This window comes from Silene latifolia, unplaced genomic scaffold (assembly GCF_048544455.1).
Source record: "Silene latifolia isolate original U9 population unplaced genomic scaffold, ASM4854445v1 scaffold_119, whole genome shotgun sequence".
Lineage (NCBI taxonomy): Eukaryota > Viridiplantae > Streptophyta > Magnoliopsida > Caryophyllales > Caryophyllaceae > Silene > Silene latifolia.
In genome coordinates this window covers 1-20492 of record NW_027413127.1, presented here as the reverse complement: position 1 = coordinate 20492, position 20492 = coordinate 1, and the positions used below count along the sequence as shown (strand labels likewise).

General features: G+C 36.8%; 4 protein-coding genes across 6 annotated transcripts; 3 read left to right on the top strand and 1 right to left on the bottom strand.

Annotated features, from left to right (window-relative positions):
* The first annotated feature begins 1176 nt into the window (after nt 1-1176).
* LOC141637532 (uncharacterized) lies at nt 1177-4363 on the top strand. Its single transcript, XM_074447017.1, has 3 exons — nt 1177-1422; nt 2517-2657; nt 3383-4363. Exons 1-3 carry the CDS (start codon nt 1231-1233, stop codon nt 3524-3526), a joined length of 477 nt encoding a protein of 158 aa, XP_074303118.1. The 5' UTR covers nt 1177-1230; the 3' UTR covers nt 3527-4363.
* Nucleotides 4364-5056: 693 nt separating this feature from the next.
* On the top strand, nt 5057-9759 carry LOC141637530 (calmodulin-binding receptor-like cytoplasmic kinase 1). 3 transcript variants are annotated; one of them, XM_074447014.1, is made up of 7 exons: nt 5057-5387; nt 6365-6415; nt 6520-6609; nt 6725-6893; nt 7457-7546; nt 7732-8030; nt 9291-9759. In XM_074447014.1, the coding sequence occupies exons 1-7, from the start codon at nt 5307-5309 to the stop codon at nt 9600-9602; spliced, it is 1092 nt and encodes a 363-aa protein (XP_074303115.1). In that variant the 5' UTR covers nt 5057-5306; the 3' UTR covers nt 9603-9759. The 3 variants fall into 3 exon arrangements, with proteins under 3 accessions (XP_074303115.1, XP_074303114.1, XP_074303116.1); XM_074447015.1 differs by having other exon boundaries at nt 5305-5387; nt 6380-6415; XM_074447013.1 differs by having other exon boundaries at nt 5064-5387; nt 6365-6609.
* A 485-nt stretch (nt 9760-10244) lies between these two features.
* LOC141637571 (uncharacterized) lies at nt 10245-14335 on the bottom strand. The gene is made up of 6 exons (XM_074447075.1): nt 14228-14335; nt 12742-12854; nt 12526-12634; nt 11776-11925; nt 11220-11283; nt 10245-11108 (listed from the first exon to the last, which is right to left on the bottom strand). Exons 2-6 carry the CDS (start codon nt 12852-12854, stop codon nt 10426-10428), a joined length of 1119 nt encoding a protein of 372 aa, XP_074303176.1. The 5' UTR covers nt 14228-14335; the 3' UTR covers nt 10245-10425.
* A 2206-nt stretch (nt 14336-16541) lies between these two features.
* Nucleotides 16542-20052, top strand: LOC141637556 (uncharacterized). Its single transcript, XM_074447055.1, has 3 exons — nt 16542-17974; nt 18130-18327; nt 18685-20052. The coding sequence occupies exons 1-3, from the start codon at nt 16775-16777 to the stop codon at nt 18835-18837; spliced, it is 1551 nt and encodes a 516-aa protein (XP_074303156.1). The 5' UTR covers nt 16542-16774; the 3' UTR covers nt 18838-20052.
* Nucleotides 20053-20492: the final 440 nt, after the last annotated feature.

Sequence of the window (20492 nt, the reverse complement as noted above, 5' to 3'; positions counted from 1 at the left end):
TTTGACAACCGAGAGCATCTATGGTCTACCTACAAAGAGTTCAGAATGAGCTGATTCACCGGCAATCGTAGTTTTCAGAAGCTCTTATAAGACGGTGTATAATAGAATTGGCCTTAGATCTGCTCATTTACCAATCAAGGACACTCAAGGTAACATAAAAGAATTGGCCTTAGATCTAGTTCTAGTATGATGAGACGGTTTCGTAGGAAACTAAAAGAGACGACAAAGCTAACATAAATTGTAAAACTACGAAATGCGATAAGCAATAGTTATCCTCTAAGATTGTTGTATGCGAAGGTAAATTCAAAAACTATTATACACCTCATTTAGTTTTTTTTTTTTGGTGTAAATAAGGACGATTTTAATGCTGTCGAGATTCGAATTCTGGTCATAATTGTTATCTCTCGTGACTTTACTAATTAAGCTTGTTAACATCTAATATACACCTAGACATGACAAAATTGACACAGTCCGACTCAACATTTGAACTCAAAACTTGAGCTTGACCTAAATCCTCTAACTCAACTCGAATGTTGATTGTATAATCAACTTGACAATAGTTGATTGGAAAATAATTTAAATCTAAAATGACCCGACACGGCCAAATTTTAGGCTCCGTTTGGCAAGACATTTCAGGTATCTGATTTGGTCAAAGTAGCTTATTTGACCAAAATTTCAGGTACCTTATTTTTTTGTACGCGTTTGGCAAGTAACTTATTTAACCAAATAAGGTCGCGAATGAAATCTTCTACCTAGAGTAGCATTTGAGATTTCAGGTACCTGATTTGTTTTGATTTTCCGTTTTTACCCCTTAAATTTATACTATTAAGTAATTATCATATCCTTTTAAGTCATTTCATCAAAATCAGTTAGCTTTTCAGTTAGTTTGCCAAACACTTTTTTATATAATCAGCTACCTTATCAGTTCTTAATTTCCAGCTACCTTATCAGTTACCTTTTCAGATTTCAGTTACCTTTTCAGTTTTGAGCTATCTTTTTAGGTTTTGTGCTATCTTTTCAGTTAGTTTTACCAAACAGAGACTTAGATCAAACTCTTAAAAAACGAAATTGACCCGACTCGATTAACTCGTTTACCCGGACTATTAAGACACTTCATTTAGTGACGACAGTAAATGAATCATTACATAACGATGATGATGTACACCATACCATGCAACCGTCTTTATCAGACACTCGGTAAGCTGAAAGTAATCACCAAAATAAAGAAAAATGGAGAAAGCAAAAGCAATACTGGAATTAAACAATGATGAATCAAACCAAATATCAAATCTTTCCGTTAATTCTCATCAACCACATGTTGAGATGAGTTTCTATGAAGATTTTTCAGTTCGTGGTATCCGAGTTACACGAGTTGAACCCGCTCTTATTGTCTGTTCTTTCAAAGTTCCTCCTAGACTTATTGTATGTCTTCAATTTTCTCAATTTTTTGTTGTTGAATTTGCATAATTGGGTAGTTTGCAGTTAATTTTTAATGGGTTTATTCCGTTTGTCTCGATCATTTGTTTGCCTGTGATTAAAATGCGCTCGTAAAGAATAAAAAAGTAAACAAATGATCGGGAGCGAGGAGTACAAGTTAATTGTGGTTTGTGCATGTGGATATGTTATTGAATTTACACAATTGGGAATTTTGAAATTCATTTGTAATGGGTTTATTCTGTCCGTCCCGATCATTTGTTTATCTGTGATTAAAATAAATTTGGTTACTAGGTTAATTGTCCATTTGTCCATGTGGGTATGTTGATCTTTTGTTGAAAGATTATAATTTTTAATGGATGATCATCCTAGGTATAATTTTTGTCGATTTAAATTTTAAGTTTTTATAAAAGAAATCCGGAATTCGATTTTAAAATCGGTAAGTTTACCTTTACTTTGTATTACATTTTCGCTCTCCCTTTTGTTTTTCATTTTTCCCTTTTTCTATTCGCATTTTGAGGTGTGCGTTCACCCAGGGACGGTCTAAAGGATGATTCATGTCAGCCGACCCCAAATCATTTTGGGATTAAGGCTCTGATGTTGTTGTTGTTGTTGTTGTTGTTGTTGATCATCCTAGGTATCCACAATTGGGAATTTTGCAATTCATTTTTAATTGGTTTTTTCAGTCTGTCCTAATCATTTGTTTATCGGTAATTAAAATGCCCTCGTTAAGAATAAGAAAGAAACAAATGATCTCGATGTAGGGAGTAGGACAGTAGGTTAATTGTCCTGCCATCTCATTCACTTGTTTACCTTTGTTTATTCCTTCTGAGGGGTATTTTAATGAAAGATAAACAAATGATTGAGTCGGAGAGAATTATTTTTAATTGGATGATCATCCTTGATTCCCAAGTTTCAGTTTTTTAAATTGGGTGGTGTTTTTTAATTGAGAATGGTGAAAGGCAGAAAAGGGTAATAGTAATATAGTATCTCGTTTTCGGTCGACTCACATGGGTATCTGACTATCTGAGGCTATGGTTTTAACTCGCTAAATGTGGCCAGTATCTTGCTTGGAACTGCAGGATAGAAATGGGAATTTGTCAGCAGGCGCGATTGCGAACCTTGTTGATGAGGTTGGTGCAGCTGTGATTCACAGAAAGGGCCTTCCTATGAGTTCATCAACCACCATGTCCATTTCCTATCTTTCAACTGCCAAAGTTGATGTAAGTTTTCTTACAGCTCCAGTTTTCGTTGGTAATTTTACGACTTTTTCCTAAAATTTTGCTGAAATGGATGTCGAGAGAAGTGCCTGAGCACTTGTATCAACTAGTAAGGAGTTGATCTAACCCGAGTTCTCAATTTTGTTTCTTTGGGAACAATTTTAAAACTTCGGAGGGAGAGTTTAACTGCTCTTGTGGCCCTACCAATTAGAATCTCGACTAAACTGGATTGGCTGATATAAAATTCGTATGCTGTACAAGCTGTAAGAAATCATCCACATTGTTTATTGTTCTTGGGTATCTTCATCCGGAGTTTCAGGACTCAGGCGGCTGTTTTTTTTTTTTTTTGACACAGCCGCTTCATTTGGCTGCTTTTCTTGCAATAACCTTAGAATATTACCATCAGGCATCAGTCGTCACTGTTTTTCAAACATGATAGTTTCTCGAAAAATAGCCAAGTCTAATACTTGAACACGCATGTATCCATCTATCCGATACTTAATGATCGAGCTTAAAGTTTAACTGATGCAGCTTGTATCTGTATGATGATGTAGAGATTATTTCTGGAATCTGTATAACCCGATAATGAAATTTCATGTCTATTCCCTTTTAACGGTTTCTCTGAGAACTTTTTTTTTTCCCCCATAAATTAAGGATCTTGACATGCAAATTTACTGATGTAAAAGCGATTTCTTCTGCTTAAGTAACAAAAATGGCTTACTTGGTAGGACGAGCTGGAGGTGAGCTCAAGGCTATTGGGGAAGAAGGGATTCTTGCTTGGAACCGTTGTGTTGCTCAAGAATAAAGCCACCGGGGAGATTATTGCTGAAGGCCGGCATACCCTATTCAATAAACATGCTAGCAAAATTTGATTAGATGAAACTGTATCCCTCTTATTGCACGCCTATCAGAATAGCCGATTTCTTTTCCATTTGGCCCGGTCTCACTCTCTCAACCGTCTCAGTCAAGACTTATTGTTGTATGTATGGCCGTGGCGTTAGCCAAGGAGAAGACAAAGGTTTATTCAACATGTCTGAAAATGCTGAAGTCTCGGGATTAGCGTTACATTCGTTAATAATCCTATTTTTTTTCGACCTTGTTTTATCCTCATCCTGTGTATTGTCCATAAATGCATCTGATGATCTTGTTTAAAGGTAAAATTTATTAACTCGACAACTACTCCCATCGTTCAAATCATTTTTTTTTACCTTTCTTACTCTTTATGAGCGGTATTTTAATCAATAAAGGCAGATGATTAGGACAAAGCGGGTATTTGTGAAGCGGAAAAAAGTACGAGACCCTGAAAGCGTCGGCTTCGTCTTTATGGTGTTTTATAAGCCACCTCTCAATTCTGAAGACATGGTTACCCACAAAATGAAATGGGTAATTAATAATGTGTTTGTCAATTTGCCAACTCTCAAAAGCTTTTTTGATTTGAGAATACAAGTATACAACTGTTCTAGTTGGCTCTAGTTGTTGCATGATGAAATGGACATTAATTTTGTGGTTGATTAGGTCTTTATATCATCCTTACCCAATCACTTAATAAATGCCCTCCAAGGTTGGCCAAGTTCGAGTCTGCATGATTCCTCCGTCTCAATTATTTATTTACTTTTTTTTCTTTTTTTCTTTTGTGAGGAGCATTTTAATGTAAGTTAACAAATAATTGGGCGGAGGAATTAGATTGTTTTTGGATGATTCATAATAAGGTTTTGGTTGAAGCTCAACTATTATAATTATTCCTATTACGCTTCCTCACTCAAATGTACATTGGGTTTGAAGAGTGGTTAGCTGTGCACCGGCTCCCCCGTACTGTGTGTTGGAATTCTACTTCAAGAGTTTTTGAGGAGTTTTGAGGTTACCAGGATTCGAACCCATGACCAAAGGTCAAAATGGCTCTGATACCATGATAGATAAATTATCTCAACCAAAACCTTAGAGGGAGCGTAATAGGAATAATTATAATAATTGGACCTCAACCATCACCTTAAGGTTTGGTTGAGATGGTTAATCTATCAAAAGTTACAGCAAAGTATTAAGTTGAACAATTGATAGTTCAATGGGTCATTTTGATTAATTATTTTGTATTACAAAGGTAAAGGAGCTCCATGTCAGCTAGTTTAGCTAGTAAAATCATGATTCGGTATTCATGACTTGGACTCGAGTCTAACCAGCATTATAAAATTACCCTTGTGACCCTCATGGCTCCATTACACTAAAACAACAAAATTAATATAGCAATAACATTACCCTATTGTCTTAGTCGCTTTCGCTCGAGACGGGACACCAATTAGGACAAAGGATATTAACTTGAGAGTTGAGAGGACCTGTTTGCATTTTGCAATTAAGGTAGTTGCATCATTGAACAAGTCACCTTATTTAAATCAAAAAAAGAATTAAATGGACTGCAACAGAACCCAATTTAATTATCTCATGTGCCAGATCCCAGAAACTGAAGACACCCCTTCAGATATTGTACAACTATTTGAAGGGATAACATGAGTTCAACCCCAAAACATGATCATGCTTCTGCTAGAAGTACTAAAGCTTTAAACCAACAAAAAAACAAGTCTTTTTTAATCAGTTTTAAAGCTGCTGTTAGAAAAATTGTTGTTGTTTTTACAGCTTTTGGGTCTAGTAAATCAAAAGGTGATGTTTTTTCAGAAGGGGGTGAGAGTTATGGTGTTGGTGGTGGTGGTAGGAGATCAAGTCATGCTGATAGGAACTCATCTTGTATGTTTTCTTGTTCTCGTTCCGTCTCAATCATTTGTTTACGTTTTGTTTTTATTCTATGTGAGGCGTATTTTAATCAAATGTATAGAAATGATTGGTGCAGATAATTTTCCTGTTCTTGTCATCTTTTTTGATGATTTTGGTGCTGTCTTGTTTTAATTAGAAATTAGAATTAGTTGATCATTTTCTTAATGGGTGTTACATTGAGTTGTTATTTGGGTGTAATGATAAATTTCCCAGAAAAGCTTCAGCCTTTGGTGGGTGGGTACGAGGTTTGGATGTACGCAGTTTTACCCTGAATTAGAAATATAAATAAATTGTTTTTCGATGACCAATTTTGAAAATGGCAATGATTTGTAAAGTTATGTTCAACTTTCTTAATTGGGTATTACATTGAATACTTTATTATGGTATGCCATAGATTTCCCCAAACAGCTGCAGCCTTAGCCTTTGTTGTGGTGCTGGGTTTGGATGTACGCAGCTTTACCCTGAACTTGAAATATAAATGGTTGTTTTTCAGTTATCTATTTTGAAAATCGCAATGATTAGTAAATGTTCACCTATGGTATGCCATAGATTTCCCCAAAAAGCTGCAGCCTTTAGTGGGGTACGGGTGTTAGATGTACGCAGCCTTACCCGTGAACTGTAAATATAAATGATTGTTTTTCAATGACCCATTTTGGAAATTGCAAGGATTCCTGAAGTTATATTAAACTTTCTGAATTGGGTACTACATTGAATCACTATGGTAGGAGTATGTTATAGATTTCCCCAAAAAGCTGCAGCCTTTGGTGGGGGTGCGGGCGTTGGATGCACACAGTTTTACCCTGAACTAACGATGATCCATTTTAAAGATTTTTAAGGGTGTTAATGTATCGTCATTGCGGTGAATGAAGAGCTTAACTCAACTGTTTAGTATACTCTATAGGGTGTGTTGAAAGCAACTTGTTTTTAATTATGTATGTCTTGAATTTCAGCTGGGTTTTCTTCAGGAAGCAAGAATACAGGATCATCACCATATTATAACGGTACGCGATCAAGTGAATCTTCAAAACTCAGAACTGGGGAGTTTTTAGGGTCGTTGAATTTCACTCTTGACGACATCCAAAAGGTCACCAAAAACTTCTCTCAGGATAACCTGATAGGAGAAGGCGGGTTTGGGACAGTGTTTAAAGGACAGTTGCAGGATGGAACTCAGGTTGCTGTAAAACGTGCCCGAAAGGTAAAACAGAAAATAAAAAAACATGGCCCGGATTTTACATTTGTTGATTATGTGGAAAGCTCTGAACTTTTGTCTGAGTGAGGATTAGCACGTTAACGGGCTAGTTATGTGGCAGGACATGACAAGTAAACGTACTGTAGATGAATTCAGGAGTGAAGTACTGGCCTTCTCAAAGATAGAGCACCTAAATTTAGTGAAGTTCTATGGATATCTAGAGCACCCAGATGAGAAGATTATTGTCGTCGAGTATGTTAGCAATGGCACACTCTTTGACCATTTACATGGTAAGTCTCTTCCCTGCATTATCGGGTATTTTAATCCACGCAAAGGCTTTGATCATCATGGGCAGTGAGAGTGTGAGATTTGTAGCACTGTATGAGACGGCTTCACATTTGAGACTAAACCAAATAATTGTTGTTCCTCATTTATTTTATGGTTTAGCGGCGGTCTTGAGCATTTTGAGCCAGTTAAAAAGGTTTGGTTGTTCTTCAAGCAATGAGCCTTGTATCAAATATTCAAATGGTATCGCCATGTGAGGCTATCTCATAATATGGTAAATTGATTCGTGTCACATGTAAGACCGTGTCAATTTAACTGTTTGTGCTTATCAAGTTAGAGAATTACAAGAACAACTCTAGTAGCTGGTACACTGAACAGTCTGAACTCTGAACCTTAAATGTGTAAAAGTCGTGTATTTTGAGTATGACATGACAAGTGAAGTGACTGATAGATCCGAGTCACGATCCAGCAACTCTAAATGGTCTGTCTAACAATTTGGCTAGAAAAGATAACTGATGACAAGGTTTTCAGGTTCATGAACATTTACTGAATTCAACATAAAATGCAGGTAGTCGAGGATTTGGGCTTGAGCTTGCTGAAAGATTGGACATTGCAATTGATGTAGCTCACGCAGTCACTTATTTACATACTTATAATGGTATGTCAGAGTGATTTTTTCACGGCAACTTGTAATATTTTTGCAGAGAGAGTAGAGTACACGATTGAAAGAACGAAATCTGTATTTGTCATGTGAACTTGGAAGCTTCCCGAATTAATACATTTCTGCAGTAGAGATCATTGATTGAGTGTACACATTTCTTACACTGCTTCTGCAATGGACAGATCCGCCAATTATCCACAGAGATATAAAATCATCAAACGTTCTCATCACAGAGAGACTTCGGGCTAAAGTGACAGACTTTGGGCTTGCTCGACTTGTCCCGGATGGCGCAGATGTGACTCACATTTCAACTCAGATTAAAGGGACAGTCGGATATTTGGATCCCGAGTATATGAAGAGTTACCAGCTTACTGAAAAGAGCGATGTCTACTCATTTGGTGTATTGCTCGTGGAACTAGTGACCGGAAGACATCCTATTGAACCAAAGAGAGTGGCTAAAGAGAGGATGACGCCAAGATGGGTAAGCATCCTAACTTGTAAAAATTTTACTTCATTAAAAAAATTCCGTGAGAATTTTCATGATTTAGATAATGTTCAGACCTTGTACTTGATCTTCCTGATCTAAACTTTTTGGGTGAACCTAGTTTAACCTCTGTTGTTAACTACTAGTTGAATAATGTGAAAGACGGCCATCTAAGTAGAGTTTGATGATCATTGTGCATGATTTGTTTGTGCACTTTCGTTTTGAAGCAGATGTCAACTAGCTTAATTGGTAATACATTAAGAGGTGCTTGGTTGAGTGTTTTGAAACGGATCGGATTGGATTAGATCCATTCCACGTTTATTGAACCAAACGACTCATGACCTAGATTAGAACCCGTGGATATCAAAATTGTCCTTGTGGCTCCCTGTATACGAGAAAAATGATATATAAAGACCATCCCAGGGCCAAAAACATGATTTTTATTATAAAAGCGTCACAAGACTCTTCTGATTTCATCTTTGTTTAAAATTCTTGTGCCGAGTACAACATAACAATAGTCCAGAACCTCAGCTAACACAGATGATATGAGAGTTATGTGTCAGTTATTACATGGTTCTTATCACATGCTCCTGACCCCGTGTGTTCCGTGTTGCCCTACTGTCATATGAAACTCTTAAGACCTCCGAAAAATTCAAGTCGTGGGCTCACGTGTTTAATGTTGTACCAAGAGCTACGCCATTTTATTTTTTGTTAAAAGTTTAAAGCAAAATGGCTCACTAAAGTGGCTGCACTTCTTTCTCTTGTGAAGTAGTGGTCCTTCAATGCAGTTCTCGAAGCAATTTTCATCTTGGGTCATTCGGAAACAGCCTCTTTGTGTTGCTAACACAAGGGTAAGGCTGCGTACATCCAACCCCCCTTACCCCGCAATTTGCGGGAGCCATTGAGGCACTGGGGTAATGTTGTTGTTTAATTACAGACTTGACCATTCTCGGGTTTTGGATACCATGAGTAAAGCAAAATGCCTCACTAAATAATCATAATTTTCATTTTGGGTCGTTTGTAACACTCTGGGAGTGTTTTTTGCACAGAGGCTTGTTTGTATAGATGAACTGGAACCTGTCTTTCCTAGCCATTGGTGTAAGCCTTTAAGCACAGGGTTAACGTATTTGTTATTGCCGCTGAAGTGCTGAGCTCAAATGCAGACATGCTGTATTCTTTTCTCATATTTAAACAGATAGTTTGATTGTATGAGTAAATTATGATCTAAACAGATGATCAATGATGTTCTGATTGTAGGCCTTGAGCAAACTAAAAGAAGGAATGCCGGTACTAGCAATGGATCCTAAGCTGCAAAGAAGTCCACCATCGATCAAGGCAGTTGAAAAAATCCTAGAACTTGCCCGAAAATGCACAGGACTTATTCGACAGTCTAGACCGACCATGAAGGAATGTGTAGAAACATTATGGGCTATCCGAAAGGAATTCAAAGGGGCTGGTCAGTTGGGTAATTTTAGTTCCCATAGATCAGTCGATCTGCTTGAGAAGGACGCGAGAAAAGTCCGCCAACAATATATGGGTGGGGAAAGCTACTCATTTATGTCCGCATAATCAAAATAGCCTGTTAGCTTGTAATTCTTGTGTATCAACATCCTATTATAGCATTCGAAATATCTAACCAGGCTCGATTTTTGGTTTGTACATGATTGATTGTGTATAAACATCCTGTTATAGTGTCGGAAAATTTTCACCTGTAATTTTCAGTTTACGATTATGTTTTTAAGCTTGAAACAAAGCGTAAGCAGGATCCAACCCTTCATTCGGTAGTTAGCAGCACTAGCGGGATCAACAGCTAGTCTGAAGAAGACTAGCCCGACCCCCAAAACGATGGAGAAGAGACTGAACAAACAAATATGCACAAAAACTGCTCTGCTTACTAGTAACGATAGTTATGGTAAGGTAAGGCCCTGTTCTTTTGCACTTAAGTCGACTTAATTTAAGTCTACTTCAGATCCTATAAGTTCAGTTCAGTTCAGTTCCTATAAATTAAGTACAGTTCAGATCGACCCTATAAATTCAGTTCAGACAAATTTAAGTTCAGATCCTTCCTATACGTCACTCAATTTAAGTTCAGTTTAGATCGTTCAGTTCAGTCAGTTCAGATCCTATAAGTTCAGTTCAGATCTTATAAATTCAGTTCAGTTCAGTTCAGATCCTATAAGTTCAGTTCAGTGCAAATCAAATCAGATCAGCTTCAAGCTAAAAGAACAGGGACTTAAAAGTTCATAAGCCAGCATAGCATTCTCGGAAAAGCGAGGAAACAACAAAAGCTCTATACTTAAAACTCTTAAGACTACCATACTGAACAGGACAGTCTGTAGAACTTTAGTTTTAATCACTACAAAGCACCATAATACAGATAAGCTAGTAAACTTCAGGCAGGCGGAGAAGCCGATCGTGGACTGGCAGATTTTGAGAGAGACCTTGATCTCGAGGGTGCACTACGCCTTGAGTAGCTTCTCGAAGAACAACTATCATACGACTTTTCCCGCTTCTTGGGGGAATAAGAAACACTTCGTTTGGGACTTCTGGATAAACTCGGAGAATAGTGCCTCCTTGGCCTTGGTGAGGAACTCCGAGAATAGCTCCTCCTTGAGCTCCTCCTCGGCCTAGGGGAGTAACTCCGAGAATAGCTCCTTCTTGATCGTCTACTTGGCCTAGGAGAGTAACTCCGTGAATAGCTCCTTCTTGATCGTCTACTTGGCCTAGGAGAGTAACTCCTTGAGCGGCTCCTACTCCTAGGGGAATAGCTCCGGGAGTAACTCCGGCGTCTGCTCCTCCTGTAATACACGTCTTCAGGAGAACGTTCATAACGTGAGCTTCTCCTATAATACCGCTCATCAGGAGAATAATCGTAGCGTGAGCGGCGTCTACTGACAGGTGACCTGCTATAGTATGGAGAGTACGACCTCGAACGTGACCGATAACTCCGACGGCGATAGTACGGGGAATACGACCTATCTCGTCTGGAGTACGGGGAATACGATCTCTCACGATCAGAGGAATACCGAGCAGACCTCCTACTAATGGGGGAGTAAGTAGCTGAGCCACGGCGACCTGCAAATTTCATTTCATCAAGAATCCATAAGACAGCACATGGTACTTCGGCCTTGACGAATTTGACTGTATTACAATCAATCTAAAGGACATCATGTATTATTATCTTACCACGAGCTGCCTTCAGTCCCAGGTACTTCCCTGGAGTGGGTGTACGACCTCTAGCTCTGCGAGCCTGAGACAAACATTCGCAAACTAAGTTAGAAAAAACGAAAATGGGGAATCCGATCACACTAGATGTATAAGCAATTAAACGGAGATTAAGTTTATTTTTTGGGAACAGTCATGGACAAGAAGTTGCAGATGTAATATTGTTTAGTTCAGAAGCCGGATAATAAGCATAGTAATACAAAGGTTAATTTCAACAGGAAAGACTAAAGAGAGAAATACAGGGCATACAACCCTTTCATACAATTCTGAGAGTTTGATTTGAATTGATTTGGTTTGGTTGAAAGTTGTGTAGTTTGGAGAAGAGCTGCTACACACAGCTAACCTGCTGCCACAAAAAACTTCAAACGACAAAAAGCAAAACAGTTTCAAGTTTCAACCTCGAAAGCGCCAACAGAAAAACAAAAATACCAAACTCAATTCTATTATTGAACATTTGGATTACCGAATAGTAAAATTAAGATGAGAAACTTCAGAAAGAAAAACTGGCAGTTATTACCTTTTCCACTGTGATCACACGCCCTTCAAGCACAGAACGGTTAAGATACTTGACACATCGTTCAGCATCCTCGAGACATGACATGGTAATGAATCCAAATCCCCTGGATTCTTTTGTCCAAGGGTCAGTCACCAGGTGAACATCCAGCACCTAAAATTTGCGCAACATAGATCAGGGTTAGTCTTGGTCAAAACGGAAACTCCAAACTCACTCACTAAGCATTTGTATCTTCTACTGCCTTCATCTCAGTTACATTGTCTCAAATGACATTGATTATGTTGAACCGAAATTTTCCCACATTTGATGAAACTTTTTAAAATGCTCTACAACAGCAACACAAAAATAGTGGTTTCCATAAAAACAACCATAGTTTTAGAATTCATATCAACATGACTGAAGAAAATTTATTGATAAAGTTAGAAGACGACCACCACAGGGAGTGGCGGAGCCATAATCTTTTACCCGTGGGGTCTATTTTAATGTAATAGTTAATCATTTCTTATTACGGGGTCTTAAAGACAAACTTTTCAAAACGTACAAATTTTAATGATAAAAAACGTCAATTGTCGAAAAGCTGTGGGGTCTCAAGACCCCACAACCATACCATATATGTGGCTACGCCACTGACCACAGGGAAGGATGGATACGTATTATAGAAAACAAATGCCTCCAAAAGCTCTTGTAGCGGAAAGGCAAGCATCTAACTTCACAGTTCAGTTAAAAGCATTAAGACTAGGCATAGACAATCACCTTTCCCTCACTTGAAAAATGTTTCTCAAGCTCTTTCCTCGTGACACGAGTTGATAACCCAGTCACATACAGGTTATTTCCAGGGTTCTCCGCACTACTTTCACGGCTCCTGCCACACAAAAAAAAATGCATTAGAAGGAAAATGGCAGCAGCTAATCTATCGAAGATAAAGATAGAAATGATTAAACAAAAGATGACTGCGTTACTGAAACGCACCTTGAACTACCCCTGGATGAAGATCTTGATCTTGAGATGGACCTTGAGATTGAGCGTCTGTAACGCCTGTCTGAGGATGGTGATCGGGACTCATATGATCTACTGGAATACATCTGAAATTACAGTACAAACAGAAGTGTCAAAAGCATTATCAGCAAAACTTTACTCCCTCTTCCTCAACAGGTTGTTTACGCTTCTAAACTTCTTGTTACTTTACACATTACATAAACTACAAACTCACTATAAATTTTAAAAAATCACTCGGTCACAAAAGAAGACGTTATTCAAATCCGAAGCTATGTTATTGATCATATTGTCAATCAACATAGAGTCATAGACTAGTTATCTCACCTTTCAACTCATTCCCACACATTTGTTCAAATTACATAAAGAGAGTAATTTTGAACAAACGTAAATGACTCGAAAAGAGAGAGTATTATCATGTACACGAGACAACATTGTGAAAATATCTCACGAGTGACAAGTATATATACCTATATCAACAAGTCTCATTGAAAACGGGCATATCCGTCAGAAGCTGAAGACAGGTCAAGTAATACCCAAGTGGGTAGATAAGACAAGGGCAGAATGCTACTCCCCAGGCATTTTGTTTTTGTCTTATCTATCCACTTAGGTATTACTAGACCCATTTTCAGCTTGTAACGGATAAGTCCGTCTTCAATGAGAATTTGTGTACTTATATACAGCTAAAATTCATGTGAAGTGCACAACCTAGAAAACGCGGACACATAAATTTCTGTGATACACTCGAAACCTTTGATTAAAGTTAAATCAACTTGTCACCAGTCGGACCAATGTAAGAGTTAAATCAGTAACTCATACGTTTACATAAACTAGACCTCGTGCGCGATGAGAGCACATAGTGACCTCTGGTTAATCTAAATCAACCTATCACCAATTAATCTAACCGATCAATGTACTCACATAAGTAGTCGAATGAAAAATGTTCAGATAAACTCGTAAATTCGCGTAAACTAGAGCTCCAGAGTAACAAGATCACGCATGTAAAACAATCAAATTTTAAAAAGTTCGGAAAAACTCCCTCACTCACAATCAACGACGATTTCACGATTCAAACGACAGCGAGACGAACTAAATTGATCATTATTTTGTTTACTTTACCAATATTATGTCAACAAAATCGACAATTTTTGCAAAATTTAAAGATTCTTCAGATTAATCTGATGAAAATTTGCGATTACTTCGACATAAATTATAAATTCCACAACAAAAGCAACAACAAATCAAAGAAATTAATAAGATTAATTCCGAACAATAGCAGTAAATCTAACGATCGAATTCATATAATTCGCATATTTGATGATAACAACAATAATAGTCATCATTAAGCGACAGTAAATATAAGAATTCTACAGTAACATTCAATGCGTAAAATCATACAAAAATGAAAAAAAAAAAATACAAAAAATTAGAAGAATAAAGAAGAAAATTATGAAGAATTAACCTTGCAGTATATCGATCGAAATCTCAGAACACGAGAATCGGAGAAAAGTTTGTGAAACTCGATGTAGTTTCTCTCTCTAATGGGCAAGAAATGATGAAGGTTGAGGAAGGCTGTAGAAGATATGAAACTCTTTGGTTGATAAAATAAAGGGGTAGAAGTTTCTGGAGGTGCTTACCTGGCTTTTTCTAAGGATTCTTGGATTAGTTGATCACTCTTAAGACGGACCGGTACATCCGTCTTAAGATTAAAAACGAGTTAAATAATACTCCTTGGTAGCTCATTTCTTCCCTTATTTATGATGGTCGTATTTTCTTCCCTTTTTCTTTTTTGGAAGGTTTTGTGTGGTCTAAATTCATTTGCATGTGGGGTAGAGTGTTTTGTATGGTCTAAAATCATTTCCTTATTTCTTGTGCAAAATGAAAGGAGAAGAAATGATTGAATAGGAGGGAGTATTTCACTGAAATAGTACTCCGTATTATAAAGGTACAAAGTTATAGATCTTAAAGCTGGAGGTGAAACATAACCGTGACAACGAGATGGGAGACGGGCCGCCGACGATGGCTATAATGAGGAGTGTGGAGTGTGGAGTGTGGTGTATGGTGAGACGGGAGATGAGCTGTCGGCGGTGGCAATAGTGAGGGAGAGTGGTGTATGGTTATGACTTGTGTGAGTGGAGGAAATGAGGAACGGGAATGGGATATTTTTTTGTTTTTTTTGAGAGAAGGGAATGAATTTAGAGGTATAAAAGGTAAACTTATTTTGAAATCTGTTTCTAAATAGGGGTAAATTAAAGGGAATGAATTTGGGGAATAAAGGGTAAAACCATTATGGAGTTGTTTCGTTCACTATGTATGAATGTAATGGAATGGAATCAGAAACCATAGTAGTATGGGGGTTCTAATTTCATTCCTCTAAAAACTTGTTTGGTTAATTTTAATAATAAGTATGAAGGAATGGAGCTGGAATTCAAGAGAAAAAGGTAGGTATGAGATTTCCAAGGTGTTGGGTGGAGTTAGAATCCACTTGTATGTAACTCCATTCCAAAATCACTCAACTAAACACTTGAATAGACTCAATCCATTTCATTTCATTGCAAAGTAGTCAACTAAACACCCTCTATAAATATGCGGGTTTTTATTAAGGTCGGGTTAAGGGTTACGTTGTAGCATGAATAGAGTCGACTCGTCAAGCCCTCAGAATTAGCTTGATCAAAGCTTAGTCAATTCGAGCTCATGTAACCTCATCCAACTTCGACCCGATCCCCATCGCAACAAGGTTTAAAGTGGAGCTCATTTGGGCTCAGTTTTAACTCTTTTTATTTTAAGAATTAAGATAAATTAATTTTTACACTCTTATAAAATCGACTTTTCTAAACTTACACCCTTAATTTTTTTTTAATATTTTAAAATTTTAATATTCCATCAAATTTTAAAATTTCACTATAAAATCCGTAACTTGTGACGAAAATACCTCTGTCCTAATTTCTTTCTTTTATCTCTCCCTTTCTTTCCTTTTCTCTTGTACATACATAAGCTGATATCGTAATATTTTAATCCAAATGCTAGAAACAACTATCGACTTTTATAAGCCATGCCTTTACCTTTTGTAAATAATATGTTGTACCTTGAAAATTTGTCGGGGATTCGAAACCATTAATTTTTTTTTTTTCAAACGAGCAAACTATGTTGCAAACAAAAGTCCAACCAGCTCTTACCGCTTGAGCTAATCGGTGTTCTTATAACGGAAGTTATAACAAACGTTGATTTACTTAGCTAAGTGAAGATTTATCAAATTAATTAACCTTAATTATATTCACTCTACCAAATCTTCCTTTTACATTTATTCGTGTTCTTGACCCGTTTTATTCTTAACCCGGATTCACAAGTCATGACACAAACCATCCACTATCACTCCAGTAAGTGGATTATACATCTGATATATTACCACTAATTCATAGTTTCTGAGCATTATAATAATTTTTGTGAGCTTTGTTTTAAAAATTTTGAGTTTTAATATAAATTTTTTGAGTTTATTTACTTAAACATTAAACTCTAAAAAGTTGCAATAATACTCAAAAACATTACATATCAGTTTAGTATAATTTGAGTTTGACGGAAAAAAAAATTAAAATCTAACTTATAAAGTTTAATAAGCTTAAAAGAAACATACATATACTCAAAAACAAATAAAGTTTGTGGAAATAAGCTCAAAAAATATAGATATATGCTCAAAAACAAAAAAGTTGGAGGTAATATCTCCGATGTATGTTCCTTTTTTCTCCTATCACTCCCTCCACGCTCCACCCGATAGAATCATTGTTCTTTCAAATTTGACCCTGGAAATTATTAAGGTTAGTTTCAGTCTAATATCTCAAGCATATTCGAATTAGTCGGATTTGGTAGGTCTTACTTAAAACCGTTTTAACTTAAAGACGTCTCCCAACTTCCTTTTATTTTCACCTCTATACGGAGTAATTGATTACCCACAAATTAGGGTTTTAGATAGTGCACACCACTTGTTTGATGAAATTCCTCTGAGAAGATTGTTATGATAATTGGGGATATGGATAAAATTGATAGAATTTCAGAGCTCCCTGAATTTATACTACACATTATTCTTTCAATCCTCGATACAAAATCGACAATTCGCGCAAGCGTATTGTCGAAGAAGTGGTATCGCGCTTGTTCTTCCATTCCGGTTTTGGATTTTAACATTAAGTACTTTAACAAGGGTAGTGATATTGATTCCAACTATTCTGATGATGATGATGATGATGATGATATTTATGATTATCGTACTGTTGAACGATTTATCGGGTTTGTCGAGAAGACGATGCAAAGATACTTTACGCGCAAATATAGAATAACAAAACTCGACATTGTACTTCCTCATGTTGATGAAAACATAGACACTTTTGTCGATAATTGGATAAGTATCGCGGTGCAAAACCAAATCCAAGAGTTGAATATCGACATTTTTGACTACGAGTTGCCTGAGATTCTATTCCGTGCAAAATCACTGAAAGTTTTGACGTGTAACAACGTGAATCTACGATATTATGAGACCATGGACCTCGTATCTCTAGCCTCCTTGAGTTTCTTCCTTGGAAGATTAGACGAGGATATGCTTCAGAAGATCATTTCTTTGTCCCCTTTGGTTGAATTATGTATTACTCATAGGGACATTCGAAATCTTTCACTTCCTTGGACGGAATGCGTTAGCAATGGAACAATGCGATACAATCTCAAAACCGCACCACTTAAAGAGTTTGTGTATCATGGTCTTGGTTCTACTTCGCGGTGGGCATGGAAAATGAATTTGAATGCATTGAAGAACTTGAGAAAGTTGAAAATTGTTGCTACTACTGTAACAGATGATACTGTTTCCGAGATAGCATATGGGCTGGTAGCGTTAGAAAGTTTAGAACTAAAAGCATGTTCAATGCTGAAGTGTGTTAAGATCTCAAGCATTTCATTGAAGAAATTCGTAATTGAAGGGGAAATTTCTTTTGACTCGCATAATTTGGTGGAAATTACAGTTGACACCCCAAATTTGCTCGAGTTTTGGTGTAGCTGTGATTTGGAGGCATCTGTGTCGTTGATCAGAGCTCGAGATCATTGTAATACTTGCTTCTTACCACAATGGGCGAATTCTATCACTATTGCTTGGTTTGCTAAGCTAAAGAAGTTTCTCGTAGAAACACACTGTTTCAAATCTCTTGATATAGATTTGGGTTGCTTCAGCTGGGTATGACTTTATGCGCATTTCTTAACTGTATTATTGTAATACTTTTTCCGTCTCAATCATTTGTTTAGCGTTGATTAAAATACCTCTCAGAACGAATACTCGGGTCATATATAGATGGAAGAGAACAATAAATATTATTATGTTGGCATTTATAGATGGACATAGACGAGGAGGTACTGAGGATTATCGGCATCACTGGCTCACCATACAAACTCAGAGAGTTAAAGCTTTACGAAACAAATGCTGATTTATTCATATTCAAACAATCTACGATTATGGACTATCTGGATGCACTGTTTTCGACTTGCAACCCTGACGTGCTGTCACTATGTTTCCAGAATTTGCCTCCTGAGGTATGCTATAGCCTATATGTTGCATGGTTTTATGATAGTTGTATGTTATTATGTTTCTTATATACTGTCAATTATTAATGATTTGGAATCAGAAGACGGGTGAGCTAGTAGGCGAGGAACAAAATCGCTTGTTTTGATGCAGGGAGTAGGACTGTAGGAGAGGAACAAAATCACTTGTTTGGATAGTAAGTTGGGTTGAAGGAAAATGGAGGGATTCCGTGTCCCTCCTACTAGCCAAATAAAATCCGATTTGGAACAAACATTATTACTGTACCATATATTGCATCATTTTTCGGTTTTGGATCGTTTCCCTCAAACTAATACCCCTTTTAATCTTTCCTTATTGTGTTATAACAGGATTTCTTGGGTTATTTGAAGTGCAAAGTGCAATGTTCGAAGCATCCCCTGAAGAAATTCGAAGCTGAAGGTGTCGACTGCTCAAACTTACCCTTGGAACCACCGGGACTCGAGTTCAGGTTTAGACTTTCATGGTTGTCAGTTGAGTCTTAACTTAATGAGTCTCACTTAAGACGCTAATATCCGTCTTTAAGATGAAAATGAGTCAAGTATGCAATCACGTATAGGACAAATCTTTGTTAGTTCCTAGGCATCTTCCTTTTGCCTCTTCTATCATATTTGACAAATTTTAAGTTTAAAGCAGATATTTCCGTCTTAAACAAGTAGTTGTGTTACTTAAATGGTATGACTATTGCATTTGGTTTGAAGTCTGTGCCATTCTAGTCAGAATCTTGATCAACTGTTTTCTTTATGCATTATGTGATCAAGTCCACAGTTATTTCCTAAAGGTTGAAAAATTGTATCAGTATGTCTTCCTTATGACGTGTTAAATATCACCCGCATGGGTAGATAAGACAAAAATCAGAGTGTCTAGGACTTTACAAATGACTTGTCTTTACCTACCATGTGGGTTTTATTTGACCCGTCACAAATTTGTGACGGATTTTCTGTTAATTAAATGGTCAAGGACAAGGCTATTATTACACTTTTGTTGGAAGCCTATTTTTTCAGTAAACATTTATTCTCAACAGTCAACATTTGCACCATCAAACATAGTCTCAGCCTTTTCATTTCTATGTCATCTCAAATTTTTAACACAAATAGATGAACATATTGTGCTTGGAAATTTGATCCTAGATGAAGTATTATTATGAAGGGAAGCAAATTAAGTAGACTGAACTAAGGTTAGTTTCAGTCCTTCTGGTTAACTCTTAGGCTTTTTATTTCGTCATTGTTTCTGAATTTGAAATTTTAGGTTTTGCTTAAAACCGTCTTAATTTAAGTCCACCGTCCTTTCATTTTCACTTATATTTTAATTGGTTGTGTGAACGGTCCTAAACAAGAATTTGTGCATGCCAACTGTTTGATGAAATTCCTCTGAGAGAATTGTTATGATAATTGGTGAAATGGATAAAATTGATAGAATTTCGGATCTCCCTGAGTTTATACTTCATATTATTCTCTCAATCCTCGATACCAAAGAGGTGTTTCGCGCTAGCGTATTGTCTAAGAGGTGGTATCGAGTTTGGAGTTCCATTCCGGTTTTGGATTTTAAGCATAAGTACTTTAAGGAGGTTAGGAATATTAATTCCGACTTTTATGATGATGATTCTCTTAATGATTATATTTACGATGATAGTAGTGTTCAACGATTTCTGGGGTTTGTCAATAAGACGATGGAAAGATACTTTACGCGGAAATATGAATTTTTTTCCAAAATGGGGTTTAATAACAAACATTTTAACAAAATGGGGCGACTTTGAAACTAATTACCAAAAATGGGTCCACGTAGGCTTGGTTTTGGCGGTGTTAGGGTCGGGATTAAGGTCGCTCACCGGGAGAGCGACTTGAGGTCAAACCGCCGTGCGGCTGAGCGACTTAGCAGGAAAAAAAAAAAAAAAAAAAAAAAAAAAAAAAAAAGAAATTCAGAAGGAGAAGTTGATAGGAATCGAACCCGCAATCTAAAATCATACACTTCACACCCCTAACCATAATGCCCAGCATAATGTATTGACTCATTATGGTAATTAAAATACATATTTAATGCTTACTCACTATGGTAATTAAAATACATATTTAATGCTAAGAGTATTTAATAGCTGTTTGGGATTTGAATAATAATTACTAATTATAAAGTTTAAGCACTA